The sequence below is a fragment of the Heloderma suspectum genome, chromosome Z, assembly GCF_057233095.1.
Source record: "Heloderma suspectum isolate Gila_16-S chromosome Z, 16-S_ref, whole genome shotgun sequence".
Classification (NCBI taxonomy): Eukaryota; Metazoa; Chordata; class Lepidosauria; order Squamata; family Helodermatidae; genus Heloderma; species Heloderma suspectum.
The window spans coordinates 13,102,678-13,117,370 of record NC_139476.1 but is presented as its reverse complement, the minus strand read 5'-3'; the positions used below and the strand labels follow the sequence as shown (position 1 = coordinate 13,117,370).

The 14,693-nt window shown below is 46.2% G+C and overlaps 1 protein-coding gene across 5 annotated transcripts in view; it reads left to right on the top strand.

Annotated features, from left to right (window-relative positions):
- Nucleotides 1-14,693, top strand: part of WDR18 (WD repeat domain 18) — a 55,471-nt gene that overhangs the window by 1,478 nt on the left and 39,300 nt on the right. For all 5 annotated transcript variants that reach the window (XR_014786469.1, XR_014786471.1, XR_014786470.1 and 2 more), the window contains exon 2: nucleotides 3,307-3,417. Coding sequence is in view for 2 of the 5 variants with exons in the window: in XM_084825601.1 (XP_084681727.1) it covers nucleotides 3,307-3,417 (111 nt within the window). In the remaining 3 variants the exon portion in view is untranslated. The remainder of the gene's footprint in view (nucleotides 1-3,306; nucleotides 3,418-14,693) is intronic.

The window sequence follows — 14,693 nt, the reverse complement described above, 5'->3', positions numbered from 1 at the left end:
AATACAGAAAAAGAAAAACTAAAATCCCTGGGGAAATAAAAAATGCCAAAAATTGCACAACATAGGCACCAGGCAAGCCTCTCTGGGAAGTTCATTCCACAACCAGGGTGCAACAACAGAAAAGGTCTTCTTCTTAGTAGGCACCCACCACATTTCCCTTAGCTGGAGCGTCTGGAGAAGGACCGCTGAAGACAATATTAGGGTCCAGGCAGGTGTATATAGGAGGAGACAATCCTTCAGTATTCCCCCGCTCCTGCAATAGGAATGTCTCCAGCACAACCACCCCCGATAGGGCTCTCCCCCCCCCACAAGTACAGCCCCCCTAGAAATGTCACTCCCCTTTAGGGAAGACCCCCTATGAAAAAGTCCCCCCCATATTAGAAGCATTTCCCCATCATAAGAGTTTCTTCCCCATAGGAATGTCTCTCTGGCAGGAGAAGGCTATCTGACAAGACACACACACACCCTTCAAGATCCCTCCTATAAATTCTCTCCCCCAATAACTCTGCCTTTCCCCATAATGGAAACTTTTCTTATAATTTCCTTTTTTTTCTTTTATGCTCAGAGAAATTAAGAAATGTGTTGGGAAAGCATGAGGTTAGGCAGCCCCCCCCCCCCCCCGGAATCCCCTACTGCCAGTGATTCCACAGAAGGATAAATGCATCAAGGATAAACGCATCCCACCCTCAAGAGAATTATAGTTAAATAAGTCAGGGTGGGGCAGATAGCTGTCCTCTAGAGAGCATCTTACACCTCAGTAGGCCCAGACAAAGTAGTCCATAAGGCAGCTTTCCCCAACCTGATGCCCTGCAGATGTTTTGGACTACAACTCCCACTAGCCCCAGCTAGCATTGTCAGTGGTCAGGGTGATGGGAGTTACAGTTGAAAACATCTGCTGCCAGGGGGAGATACCAAATTGGGCAACGCTGCTTTAAGGTGATGCAAGCACTACTCCATTCTTCCCAAAATGGCTGTCCCCAGTAGACATTCCTGCTCAGGAACTCCCCCCCCCCCCAATACACACACAGTAGCGCGCACACAGTAGTGTCAGAAGGGGAAGCACATAGAGCCAAGACCAGTACCCCTCTCCTGACAGATACTGTCTTCTCCCTCCATTCTGTAGTTGTAGTAGGTGGGACAGTGTTAGACAAAGCCAGTCCGCCTCCACCCCCCACTCCCCGTGTAAACACTTCCTCTGTAGAAATCTCTCCACCCCTCAATTGATCCTGAGGAAAGGGGCCTGTGTAGGGCATCTCCTCAGTCCCAAACCTACATTTTCACTCCTTTTTCCAAAGGTCAATACATTAAAGCAAAGGTGGTCGACCTTCTTCTGTTGAAAGCTGTATTTCCTTGAGGGTAATCTGTCACCTCATGCTGGGGGAAGGGGAGAATCAAAATACAAGTCAATAAAATACAGATGATAACAATGTAAAAGTTTAAAACTACAACATAAAAATAACCAAACAGAAGCTAGCAGCAGTGCAAACATTTAAAATACAGTACCAGATATAAAACAAACAGAAACTAGAATGCCTAGGAGAATAAAAAAGTCTTCACCTGGTTCCGAAATGAGCACAATGTAGATACCAGGTGAACCTCTCTGGGAAGCTCATTCCACAACCAGGGCGCCATGGCAGAAAAGGCCCTCTTCTTAGTAGCCACCCACCTTACTTCCTTTGGCAGGAGCTCCCAGAGAAGGGCTGCTGAGATATTGACTTGAGCTGGGCATGGTGATCTTATATCAGAACTGTGCCATCTTCCTGGTTTGTTTCCAGGCCCAATTCAAAATGCTGGCATTAACCTATCGAGGCCTTCATGAGTTTGGCCATGGTGTCTCACATACTGAGATATGGTGGGGGCTACTTGTTAGCAGCCTTTTCATTAGTAGCTCTCCAGTGATGGAATGTCCTCCTCAGAGAGATCCTCTGGGCACCTACTTTGTTATCCTTTTAATGCCAGGCAAACATCTTCTATTCTCACAAGCCTTTTAATCTCCTTTATTTCTGCTACTATGCTGTGTTTTTAAGTAGTTTTTACCTTTGATTATTTGAGTTCTTGTGATGCCTGTTTTAGCCTCTGCTGTTTTTAATTGACTGTTTCATTATGATTTTGAATTTTATTTGTGTCTTATTGACTATGCTGGCTGGGAGTGATGGTAGTTGTAGTCCAAAACAACTGGAGGGCACCAGGTTGCAGAAAGTGACTAATACATTTTTGGAAATAAATGATATTATTATCCCCGTATTCTAGATGGAGGGGCAAAGGTTGAGAGAGAGAGAGAGAGAGAGAGCATAGTTTGGATTAGATTTCCAGGGTCAGGACTTTAATATTGCTAGAGCCTTATATCATTACAATTTTAAAGAACTGTAGAAAGAATCATCTTTCCTCCCATGCCCCAGAATTTGCAGCCAGCTCTTTTGCTCCTATTCTGTTCTGCTGAAAGAGATATAAACACCAAACCAGTTAAATAGCCAGGCAGAGTCTGAAGAGCCGTCATCTCATCCCTCTTTTCTAGGCAGCTGTATATCCTCTTCTGCCTTTTCTTCTGGAATCTAGTTTACTGTTGTAGTGTGTGTGTGTTTTCCCTATAACCACCTCATCCTCTCTCTTGACTTTGCTTTTCCATAGTTTTTAAGCATCTCTCCTATAACGGGCTGTCTGTTTACTGTTCAGCCGCATCTCCTGTTTCCAGTAGCTTAAAATTGATTGAGGGCAGGGTGATGGTGGTGGAGCACAGTAAAAGGCATACGCATTCTATAACTGCATGGGCATAATCTGTAATGTGTTTCTGCACCCTTTCAGGTGCTCCAGGTTGCTCTTTTCTACACTTTTTCCACCTGTACAATATCCTTTTTGTGGTGCGGTCACCAGTACTGTACACAGTATTTCAAGCGTGGCTGCACCTTTGATTTGTATAAGAGCAGTATGTTATTGGCAGTTTTGATTTTGATGCCTTCTAATTATTCCAACATGGACTTTTCTTTTGGGTCCATGTAACTCAGGACTGACTGGCAACAGCTCTCCAGTGTCTGAGATACAGAGAGGTCTTTCCTGTCACCTGCTGTCTGATCTTTTTTTAACTGGAGGTATTGGGAACCTCTGAACTAAACTTGGAATCCTATGCATGCAAAGGATGTGCTCTTCCGTGGCACTAAGGTCCCTCCGCAGCCAAGCTGTCATTCTTCTCCCACCCCCCAGCTTATTTCAGACATCTGCCTGGTGTGTCACCCTCTCCCCAATACCTGCTGAGACTGTACTAGGTCAAGTGAATCCTACTACATCCATTCTCTTCTTCTGTGTCTCTAGGATCAGCTCCAGCAGAAGATAATATGCCCAGGCCTAGTGACTTGCTTGACAGCTGCTCCCAATGGTCTCTACATCCTGGCAGGCATCGCCGAAAGCATCTATCTCTGGGAGGTAAGGAAGTTGGGACGGCCTCAGTCGCCTGGGGAAGAGATGGCTTTAAGGTTTTAGAAGTAAAGGAACTGAACTGCTGTCCTCCTCTCCATATATATATATATATATATATATGTCTCTATGCGTCCTAAACTGGGAAGCTTTGTACCTCTGTCTCTACACCTGCTGTTTTTCAGGGCTTCTTCAGTCAGCCGTGGAGGAGGCAGACGAGTCTCATACCTCTCACAACCTGCGTGCCCCCTCTCACAAACTCTGAAGCCCTGGGGATGCCACAGGAGTGAATCCACCCCTAACAACTTTGCGTGTGTTTTCTGAACGTATCGCCCCCTCCACTTTCCTCCCTTCCCAGCATCGCTACATTTTCTGTCATTCCTCCCAACTCTGCATTTGCCATCATGCTTCTCTGAGGAGTGTTTTTACCCTAGTCAGGATTTTGCTATTAGAGTCACAGCCTGGAATTTAATTCTGGCTAGCAGCCTCCAGCAAAGGAGCAGCTCTGTTATTTTGCTCATGTTTTGCCTTCAGAGCTGATTAACCAGGCTGCCAGAGCAGCCTCTGCTGCTGAGTTACAGTCATAGTCCTCTGCTTAAAACTCCTTTTCTGATGCTCTCCACTGCAGCAAGGTCCGCTTCCCTCCCCCATCCCCTCTGCTCATTTTCCCAGACTTGCTCTCTGCAATTTCTCTCAGCTGTAAATGAAGAGCTGCCTTCCTTTTTGGCATTTCTCCTGCCCCTTTATGTCAGAGAAAAAGATTTCTGTAGCAGGAAAGTTTATTGGTCTTCTCCCCTTCTCTTGAGAACTAGCTCCTGCTGGACTATGCTGAGGCACAAATTAAGCCGTATGTTAGGGGTGAGTGAAAAAGCAAAAGCCAGCCTGCTAATGGCTAAGGAGTTGGAGAGTTGTGGGGGAAAGTATTTTTTTTTAAGTTTCATAGAGTTGAAAGGGACCTTGGAGGTCATCAGGTCCAACCCTCCTCAGTGTAAGAATCTGCAGCTACACCATTTCTGATAGGTTGTTGTCCAGCCTCTGCTTAAATACTCCCAGCAAAGGAGAACCCACCCCCTCTTAAGGCAGTTTTTGTTCCGTTGTTGAACAGCTCTTGCCATTAAGTTGTTCTCATAATGTTTAGCCAAAATCTGCTTCCCTGCCACTTCCACCCATTGGTTCTAGTTCTGCCCTCCAGAGTCACAGAGAACAGCTCTGCTCCATCTTCGGCCTTGACAGCCTTTCAGATCTTTGAAGACAGCTATCACATCTCTCCTTGATCTTCTCCAGGTTAAACATACCCAGCTCTTTCTACCTTTCCTCCTAGGGCTTTCTTTCCAGACCCCTCACCATCCTGGTTGCTCTTCTCCTGGCACATCCCAGTTTGTCAATGTCCTCCTTAAGATGCAGTGCCCAGAGATGGGCACAATACTCCTGAATGCAGCTTGACTAGCTCTGAATACAGCTGTACTATCACTTCTTGTAACCTGGGCACTGTTGCTTCTGTTAAGGCAGCCTAAGATAGCATTAGCTTGTTTTGTAGCAGCGCCATTGCACTACCGGCTCCCACTCAGCCTGTGCTCAGTGACAACACCAAGAGTTTCTGGACTAGGAAAACTACAGCCTCTCAGGTTTGGGTGGGAGAGACGCTGTTCTTAATTCCATGCAATATGCCCGCAAGGTGTCCTGCTCTAGACTGAGTCCTGGCTCTTTGCAAAGCAAGTTCAGTGAGGTACTGTTGTTCAGTCCTTCAGTCATGTCCGACTATTCATCCTCTGTCGTCCCCTTCTCCTTTTGCCTTCAGTCTTTCCCAGCATCAGGGTCTTTTCCAGGGAGTTTTCTCTTCGCATTAGGTGGCCAAAATATTGGAGCTTCAGCTTCAGGATCTGTCCTTCCCATGAGCAGTCAGGGTTGATTTCCTTTAGGATAGACTGATTTGACCTCCTTGCAGTCCAGGGGACTCGTAAGAGTCTTCTCCAGCACCACAGTTCGAAAGCATCAATTCTTCGGTGCTCAGCCTTCCTTATAGTCCAGCTCTCATAGCCATACGTTGCTACTGGGAAAACCATAGCTTTGATTAGACGGACCTTTGTCGGCAAGGTGATGTCTCTGCTTCTTACTATGCTGTCTAGGTTTGCCATAGCTTTCCTCCCAAGCAGCAAGCGTCTTTTAATTTCATGACTACAGTCACCGTCTGCGGTGATCTTGGAGCCCAAGAAAGTAAAATCTGTCACTGCTTCCATTTCTTCCCCTTCTATATGCCAGGAAGTGATGGAGCCAGATGCCATGATCTTAGTTTTTTGAATGTTGAGTTTCAAACCAGCTTTTGCACTCTCCTCTTTCACCCTCAACAAGAGACTCTTTAGATCCTCTTTACTTTCTGCCATTAGGGTGGTATCGCCTGCGTATCTGAGGTTGTTGATAATTCTCCCAGCAATCTTAATTCCGACCTGTGATTCATCCAACCCGGCGTTTCTCATGATGTACTCTGCATATAAGTTAAATAAGCAGGGCGACAATATGCAGCCTTGTCGCACTCCTTTCCCAATTTTGAACCACTCGGTTGTTCCATGTCTGGTTCTTACTGTTGCTTCTTGACCCTCATACAGGTTTCTCAGGAGACAGGTAAGGTGGTCTGGTACTCCCATCACTTTAAGAATTTGCCACAGTTTGTTGTGATCCACACAATCAAAGGCTTTAGCGTAGTCAATGAAGCAGAAATAGACGTTTTTCTGGAATTCTCTTGCTTTCTCCATGATGCAGCGAATGTTGGCGATTTGATCTCTAGTTCCTCTGCCTCTTCAAAACCCAGCTTGTACTTCCGGTAGTTCTCGGTTCGCATACTGCTGAAGCCTAGCTTGTAGGATTTTGAGCATCACCTCGCTGGCATGTGAAATGAGCGCAATTGTGCGGTAGTTTGAACATTCTTTGGCGTTGCCCTTCTTTGGAATTGGAATGTAAACTGACCTTTTCCAGTCTTGCGGCCATTGTTGAGTGTTCCAAATTTGTTGGCATATTGAATGCAGCACTTTAACAGCATCATCTTTTAGGATTTTAAATAGCTCAGCTGGAATACTGTCATCTCCGCTAGCTTTGTTGTTACTAATGCTTCCTAAGGCCCACTTGACTTCACTCTCGAGGATGTCCGGCTCAAGTTCAGTGACCGCACTGTCATGGCTATCAGGGACATTCAGATCTTTCCTGTATAGTTCTTCTGTGTATTCTTTCCACCTCTTCTGAATCTCATCGGCTTCTGTTAGGTCCCTGCCTTCTTTGTCCTTTATCATGCCCGTCTTTGCACAAAACGTTCCCTTGAGATCTCTGATTTTCTTGAAGAGATCTCTAGTCTTTCCCATTCTGTTGTTTTCCTCGTTTTCTTTGCATTGTTCATTTAAGAAAGCCTTCTTGTCTCTCCTAGCTATTCTCTGGAACTCTGCATTCAGTTGGATATATCTTCCCCTTTCTCCCTTGCTTTTCGCTTCCCTTCTTTCCTCAGCTACTTGTAAAGCCTCATCAGACAGCCACTTGGCTTTCTTGCATTTCTTTTTGTTTGGGATGGATTGAGTTGCTGCCTCCTGACCAATGTTACGGACCTCTGTCCATAGTTCCTCAGGCACTCTGTCTATCATGTCTAATCCCTTAAATCTATTCCTCACCTCCACTGTATATTCATAAGGGATATGATTTAGGTCATACCTGAATGGTTTAGTGGTTTTCCCTACGTTCTTCAATTTAAGCCGAAATTTTGCAACAGGAAGCTCATGATCTTGGTAGCCCCATTGAGAGCATCTGGGTTGAAATAAATGGAGCAAAGAATAAAAGGAACCTGGTGGTCGGAGTCTACTACCGGCCACCCGATCAAGGAGAAGACAAGGATGAAACTTTTGAAAAGCAAATAGCCAATGTTTTAAGGAAGCATGATGTAGTAGTAATGGGGGACTTCAATTTCCCCGATATTTGTTGGGAGACAAATTCTGCAAAACATGGCCCCTCCAGGAAATTCCTGACTTGTGTGGCGGATAACTTCCTCCTACAGAAAGTAGAGGAAGGAACTAGAGGATCGGCTATCCTTGACTTGATCCTAACCAACAGAGATGACTTAGTGGATAAAGTAGCAGTTACAGGAACTCTGGGGGAAAGCGACCATGTTGTACTTGAGTTCTTGGTTCTAAGGGAAGCAAAAGCCGATTGTAGTCAAACGCGTACCCTGGATTTTAGGAAAGCTGATTTTCATAAACTCAGAACAATGATCAGTAAGGTCCCATGGCAAGCGATGCTAGCGAGAAAAGGAGTCCAAGATGGGTGGGAGCTTTTAAAAACGGAAATTCTCAAGGCACGATCACAAGCAATTCCAACAAGAAGAAAAGGTGGAAGACAACAGAAGAAGCCAATGTGGCTTCACAAAAAGTTTGGGGATGACCTGAAAACAAAAAAGGACACATATAGGAAGTGGAAAGAAGGCCAAGCAACAAAGGAAGAGTACAGGCAGATAGCACAGAATTGCAGGGGTGGCGTCAGGAAGGCTAAAGCTGAGAATGAGCTGAGGTTAGCAAGGGATGTTAAAAACAACAAAAAGGCTTTCTTCAGCTACGTGCATAGTAAAAGGCAGAGGAAAGAAATGGTGGTTCATCTATTAAATAAGGATGGCAAAATGATAACAGAGGACAAAGAAAAGGCAGAGGTGCTCAATTCCTACTTTGGCTCAGTCTTCTCCCAAAAGAGGGTCTATGACCCCCCTGGCAAAGGCAAAGTACAGGCTGAAGGGGCAGGATTGCAGCTTGAGTCGACAGGCATATGGTCAAGGAACACCTAATGACTTTGAATGAGTTCAAATCTCCAGGGCCAGATGAACTGCATCCTAGAGTCATAAAGGAACTGGCAGAAGAACTCTCAGAACCACTGTCTATTCTCTTTGAGAAATCATGGAGGACGGGGGAAGTGCCAGATGACTGGAGGAGGGCTAACGTCCCTATCTTCAAAAAGGGTAAAAAGGAGGAACCTGGGAACTACAGACCAGTCAGTCTCACATCAGTCCCTGGGAAAATTCTGGAGCAGATCATAAAGCAATCCATCTGGAAGCACCTTGACAACAATGCCGTGATTACTCGAAGCCAACATGGATTTGTCAAGAACAAGTCCTGCCAGACGAATCTGATCTCATGTTTTGATCAAGTCACCTCCCTTGTAGACTGTGGGAATGCTGTAGACATCATATACCTCGACTTCAGCAAAGCTTTCGACAAAGTGCCCCATGATATCCTGATGAGCAAACTAGCTCAAAGTGAGCTAGATGAAACAACGATCCGGTGGATCCACAGTTGGCTACAGAATCGGACTCAAAGAGTGCTTATCAATGGGACCTTCTCAAGCTGGGGAGAGGTAACGAGTGGGGTACCACAGGGCTCCGTCCTGGGCCCAGTGCTCTTCAACATTGTTATGAATGACTTGGAGGAGGAGGTGCAGGGAATGCTGATGAGATTTGCAGATGACACCAAATTGGGCGGGATAGCTAATACTTTGGAAGACAGAAACAAAATTCAGAGTGATCTGGATAGACTGGAGCGCTGGGCAGAAAACAACAGAATGACATTTAATAGGGACAAATGCCAAGTTCTGCACCTAGGAAAAAGAAACCAAATGCAGAGTTACAAGATGGGGGAAACATGGCTCAACCACACTACAAGCGAGAAGGATCTTGGAATTGTTGTCGATCACAAGCTGAATATGTGCCAACAATGTGATGTGGCTGCAAAAAAGGCAAATGCTCTTTTGGGCTGCATTCATAGAAGCATCACTTCCAAATCCCGGGAAGTACTAGTTCCCCTCTACTCAGCACTGGTTAGGCCTCACCTGGAGTACTGTGTCCAGTTCTGGGCACCACACTTTAAGAAGGATGCAGACAAACTGGAGAGGGTTCAGAGGAGGGCAACAAAGATGATCAGGGGACTGGAAACAAAGCCCTATGAAGAGAGACTGAAAGAACTGGGCATGTTTAGCCTTGAGAAGAGAAGACTGAGGGGAGATATGATAGCGCTCTTCAAGTACTTGAAAGGTTGTCACAGAGAAGAAGGCCAGGATCTCTTCTTGATCATCCCAGAGTGCAGGACACGGAGTAATGGGCTCAAGTTACAGGAAGCCAGATTCCGGCTGAACATCAGGAAAAACATCCTGACTGTAAGAGCAATACGACAATGGAACCAATTACCTGGGGAGGTGGTGGGCTCTCCCACACTGGAGGCCTTCAAGACAAGGCTGGACAGCCATTTGTCAGGGATGCTCTGACTTGGATTCCTGCATTGAGCAGGGGGTTGGACTCGATGGCCTTGTAGGCCCCTTCCAACCCTACTATTCTATGATTCTATGATCTGAGCCACAGTCAGCTCCAGGTCTTGTTTTTACTGACTGTATAGAGCTTCTCCATCTTTGACTGCAAAGGACATAATCAATCTGATTTCGGTATTGACCATCTGGTGATGTCCATGTGTAGAGTTGTCTCTTATGCTGTTGGAAAAGAGTGTTTGCTACGATCAGCGTGTTCTCTTGGCAAAACTCTATTAGCTTTTGTCCTGCTTCATTTTGTACACCAAGGCCATGCCTGCCTGTTATCCCAGTTATTTCCTGACTTCCTACTTTAGCATTCCAATCCCCTATGATGAAGAGGACATCTTTTTTTGGTTTAATTCTAGACGGTGTTGTAGGTCTTCATAGAACCGATCAACCTCAGCTTCTTCGGCCTCAGTGGTTGGGGCATAGACTTGAATTACTGTGATGCTGAATGGTTTGCCCTGGGTTTGTACTGAGATCATTCTATCGTTTTTGAGATTGTACCCCAGTACTGCTTTTCCCACCCTTTTGTTGACTATGAGTGCTACTCCATTTCTTCTAAGGGATTCTTGCCCACAGTAGTAGATATGATGGTCACCTGAATTAAATTCGCCCATGCCTGTCCATTGTAGTTCGCTGATTCCCAAGATGTCGATGTTCAATCTTGCCATCTCATGTTTGACCACCTCCAGCTTATCTTGATTCATTGATCTTACATTCCAGCTTCCTAAACAATACTGTTCTTTACAGCATCAGATTTTCTTTTCACCACCAGACACATCCACAGCTGAGTGTCCTTTCGGGTTTGGCCCAGCCGCTTCACTCTTTCTGGCGCTACTTGGAAATACCCTCTGCTCTTCCCCAGTAGTATGTTGGACACCTTCCGACCTGAGGGGCTCATCTTCCGGCGTCATCTCTTTTAGCCTTGTGATACGTTCCATGGGGTTTTCTTGGCAAGAATACTGGAGTGGGTTGCCATTTCCTTCTCCAGTGGACCACATTTTGTCAGAACTCTCTGCCATGACCTGTCCGTCTTGGGTGGCCCTGCATGGCATAGCTTATGGCTTCACTGAGTTACGCAAGCCCCTTCGCCACAACAAGGCAGTGATCCGTGAAGGGGTCAGTGAGGTATACCACAGAGTAATCAGTTTAGCAAGCAAATGGTCCAGCACACAGGCTTCAGTCCAGTCAGGTACAGGCTAAGGCAGGAGTGGTCGAGGTAGCAGGCAAGTTCAGAGCACAGGCAAGAACAGTTAGATAGGTGGGGTCAGGCTACAGCAGGAGCAGGTGAGAGATTAGAGAGAGGTCAAAACACAGTTAGGCAGTCAGATATGTTATGCTTTCCAGAAGCAGGGTCAAGGAACAGTTCAAAGGTCAGTAGCATGAAGCATCTATTACAGGGCAAGAGAACAGGCGCTGGCAGAGGCATTGTTTCCAGCAGCTCTCAAGTTGCCAGTGAGGGCTGATAAAGATAGAGCTACTAGAGCCCCACCCAGCGCTCAGCTGCATCCCATTAGAGGCTTGTCTGATGTCATCCTCATGAGGAGAGCCCAACTCATGAGTAGTCCTCTTCAGTAAGCCAGAACTCCTTCACCTGGCCGCCATCCTATCTTGGATCTTAAGGCGCCAGTGTTCTTGGGGGCCCAGTATCTCCCTCTGCCTCAGAAGCTGAGCTGTTTGCCTCTCTAGAAGGTAGATTCAAAGGCATCACTCCTGAGGGTCCCAGACCATCTTGGCTAGTGCCAGGGTCTCCTGAGGTTCTGACCATTCTGGATCCTCCTCTGAAGATGACTCCAGTGGCAGCAGGGCACCAGGGAGTTGTGGGCAGTGCTTAATTTGCAAAAAGAGAAGTGCAGGGAGTGATGGGGAGGGCCACCAAACCTGCAAGCCCTTCTCTTTCATGCTGGGCTGTCTGTGTCTGTGTGTGGGTCGGAGACAGAGTGAAAGGGATAAAGCTGCACTTGCTTGGTGGAAAGGCATGGTGCTTTTCCACCAAGCAAAAATATACACTTTTAGTATATTCCTGCTGGCTAGTAGACATCATAATTGGCTACTAAGCTAAGCCACAATTCGTTGAGCCCTGACCATAGCTCAGTGATGTCATGCCCCTTATGGAGGGTGACTTGGATTTCTCCTGAGCCACACATCGTGGAGGAGGTGCCCATGACAGGGGACCTCATGCAGATCAGAGGGCGAGCAGAGGGATTCTGGGTCCTCGGGGGAGATGGCCGTCAACGCTCCTTCTCAAGACATGCTTACTCCCCTCTGAGACTCAGGGGCCGCCACTTCCTAGCCCCAAGGAGTGCAGGTGACTAAGGGTGCAGGCGCACCTGGCTGCCAGATGCAGAAACGCCCACCTGAGGCATAAGGATTCCTCATGAGTAGAGGCATACTTACTGGTGATCAAGGCTCTCCTCATGAGTAGATGATTCCTCAGCTGGTGCCGATGGCCTGCGAGTGCTCTTTCTCGGGCTCTGAATGCTCAGGATTAAAAAAAAAAAGCCTTCAGTTTTAGGCACAGCATGCCTGAACAGCGTCTATGTACCACCTCCCAGACTCTGGCCTTGTATTTCCCTCATCACCTAGCTCTTCTCTGGAACTCCCTGTGTTTGGACTCCAGACTGCTTGTGGATTTGCCTTTATTACTGACCCTGACTAATTCCCTGGAGCTCTGTCCCTGCACACAGGCTAAGCAACAGAACTAATTGTTGTATTGTAATTGCTGTGTGTACTTCCTTGTTTTGAGTTATTAAGATGTTTGTCCCTAGAGGGTCCCAGGAGGAGGGAGAAGGAAAGAGGGAGGAGAGAGAAAGGGGAGGAAGGAGGATGTGAGGGAAAAGATAGATAGAAATTTAGGGTTTAGAAATAAAGTGAAGTTTTGTTTACATCCACATCTTGTTTCTGGATCCTCCTTACTGAGAAGAAAGTACAAAACTAATGTTTTGCATGCAGAAAGTCTCCCGGGTTCTGTTCCTAGTATTGCCATTTAAAGGATCAGGTAGAAGGTGGTGTGAGATACCCCTTTCTTCTGGAGAGGGCTGCCAGTCAGAGTAGACAATACTGGGCAAGGTGGATAAATCATCTGATCTCCTCCAACGTTGTGCATCCAAAATGATATCCTTCAGTGTTATTCTCCACTTAGCTGCAGGTTCCTTTTCTTCCTTCATTCACAGCCTGCTTTCTAAGGGTTGTCCCACCCACCACACCCACCCTGCACGCTGAAGCAGGGTGGGGAGGAGAAGGATGAATAATCCGAAAGCAGAGCCTCTCAGAACTGCTGGTGCTGCTTTCTCTCTTTTTTTGGTTCATGGCTGCTGCACAAACCAGCCAGGCCTTTTGCTTCCGGCAACCTTTTCACCCAGGGTTAATGAGTGAAGTGCATGCTTCCATCCAGAAGCTGCTCTCTTGTTTATGTCCCAAGGAAAAGAGAGCAAACATGTTTTTGCTTGTTTACAACCACTTTGACTGTGCTTAAAACATAATTTAAGATCCATCTTTGACTTTCCTCATGGCATCTTCGAATACATCTACGCTCTTGGCAAAAGGGGGATGTGTGGGCTCCAGTCGTGAGGGCAGTAATGGTTGTTCTCTCCTGGAGGTGTTTTTATGATTACTATGAACCCAAATCCTTTTTTCTTTTTTTTTTACCACCTCACATGTATTTATTTATTTGTTTTATTTATTTATTTAAAATATTTTCATCCTATTCCTCACCCAGAAAGACTTCCAGAGCAGCTTAGATATAATCAGTAAAACAAGACAGTCCCTGTTCTCAGGCTTACAATCTGAAAAGTCACGACACGCAAGGAAAAAGAGATGAGGTGGAAGAAAAAAAAAATAAGCAGTCTTTCAGCAGGTCTGGTGGATGGCTCTCCTTCCCCCTCTCCTCTGCTTGAGTATAGTCTTCTGGAATGGCTGCTGATATATTTGGGGCCATGGATTCACTTCGGACATTGTTGTGCCAAACCGTGGTTTTCTCTGTCATAATTTACAACCCAAACCAGGGCTTGAGCTGCCAGATATGCAATAAGCAATCTATTTGTTTTGTTAAAGCATTTTTACCCTGTTCTTCAGCTGAAAAGACTCTCGGAGTAGCTTATGTAAAACCATGGCTTAAACCATGGGTTAGAACTGCTTGTCTGCTTTCGTTTCCATTCTGCAGAGTGCTTCTCTTTTCTGTGGTGTAGGAGACTCTGTAGTAGGAGCAAGGATGGTAGCTCTGGTTTTGTCAGTTCAGACTTTGTACGAACCCATAGTTAAGAATGTAGGAGGTGCCCTGCTGGATCATTGCAAACGTCCATGTAGTCCAGCTGTCTTATTTCCAGCAGAAGCCAAATATATTGTTGCTGCTGCTGCTAATAAAAGATTTGACACCTTACTCCAAATCCTTGATGACCTCAGCAGCTTCATATCCATGAGGAAGGGGCATGGGGTGGGGGATAAGGTGGGCCTTGTGGGACCTCAGAACACAAATACTGTGGGGTCAAGCAGAATGTGTACATCCATACCACTTTCTGAAACTGACTCTGCAGCTAAGAGCAGAGCCCACATAACACAATGCATGTTGTGGAGAAAGTGGATAGAGCTTTTTCGGCCTCTCCCATAATGTTAGCTGAAGGTTGGGAGATTCAGGAAAGACAAAAGGAAGGACTTCTTCGCACAGTGCAGAGTTAAACTGTGGAATTCACCACAACAAGATGTAGTGATGGCCACCCATGTGGAAGGCTTCAAAAGAGGATTGGACAATTTCATGGAAGGTAATGCTATCAATGGCGATTAGTCCTGATCGCTGTATGCTCCTGTATCAAAGGCACTATGTCTGTGTACACCAGTTCCTGGGGAACATGAGTGGGAGGGTACTGTTACACTCCTGTCCTGCTTGTGGGCTTCCCGTTTGGGGTATCTTGTTGGCCACTCTATGAACAAAATGCTGGACGTACAGAGGCCTTTGTTCTGATCTAGCAGGG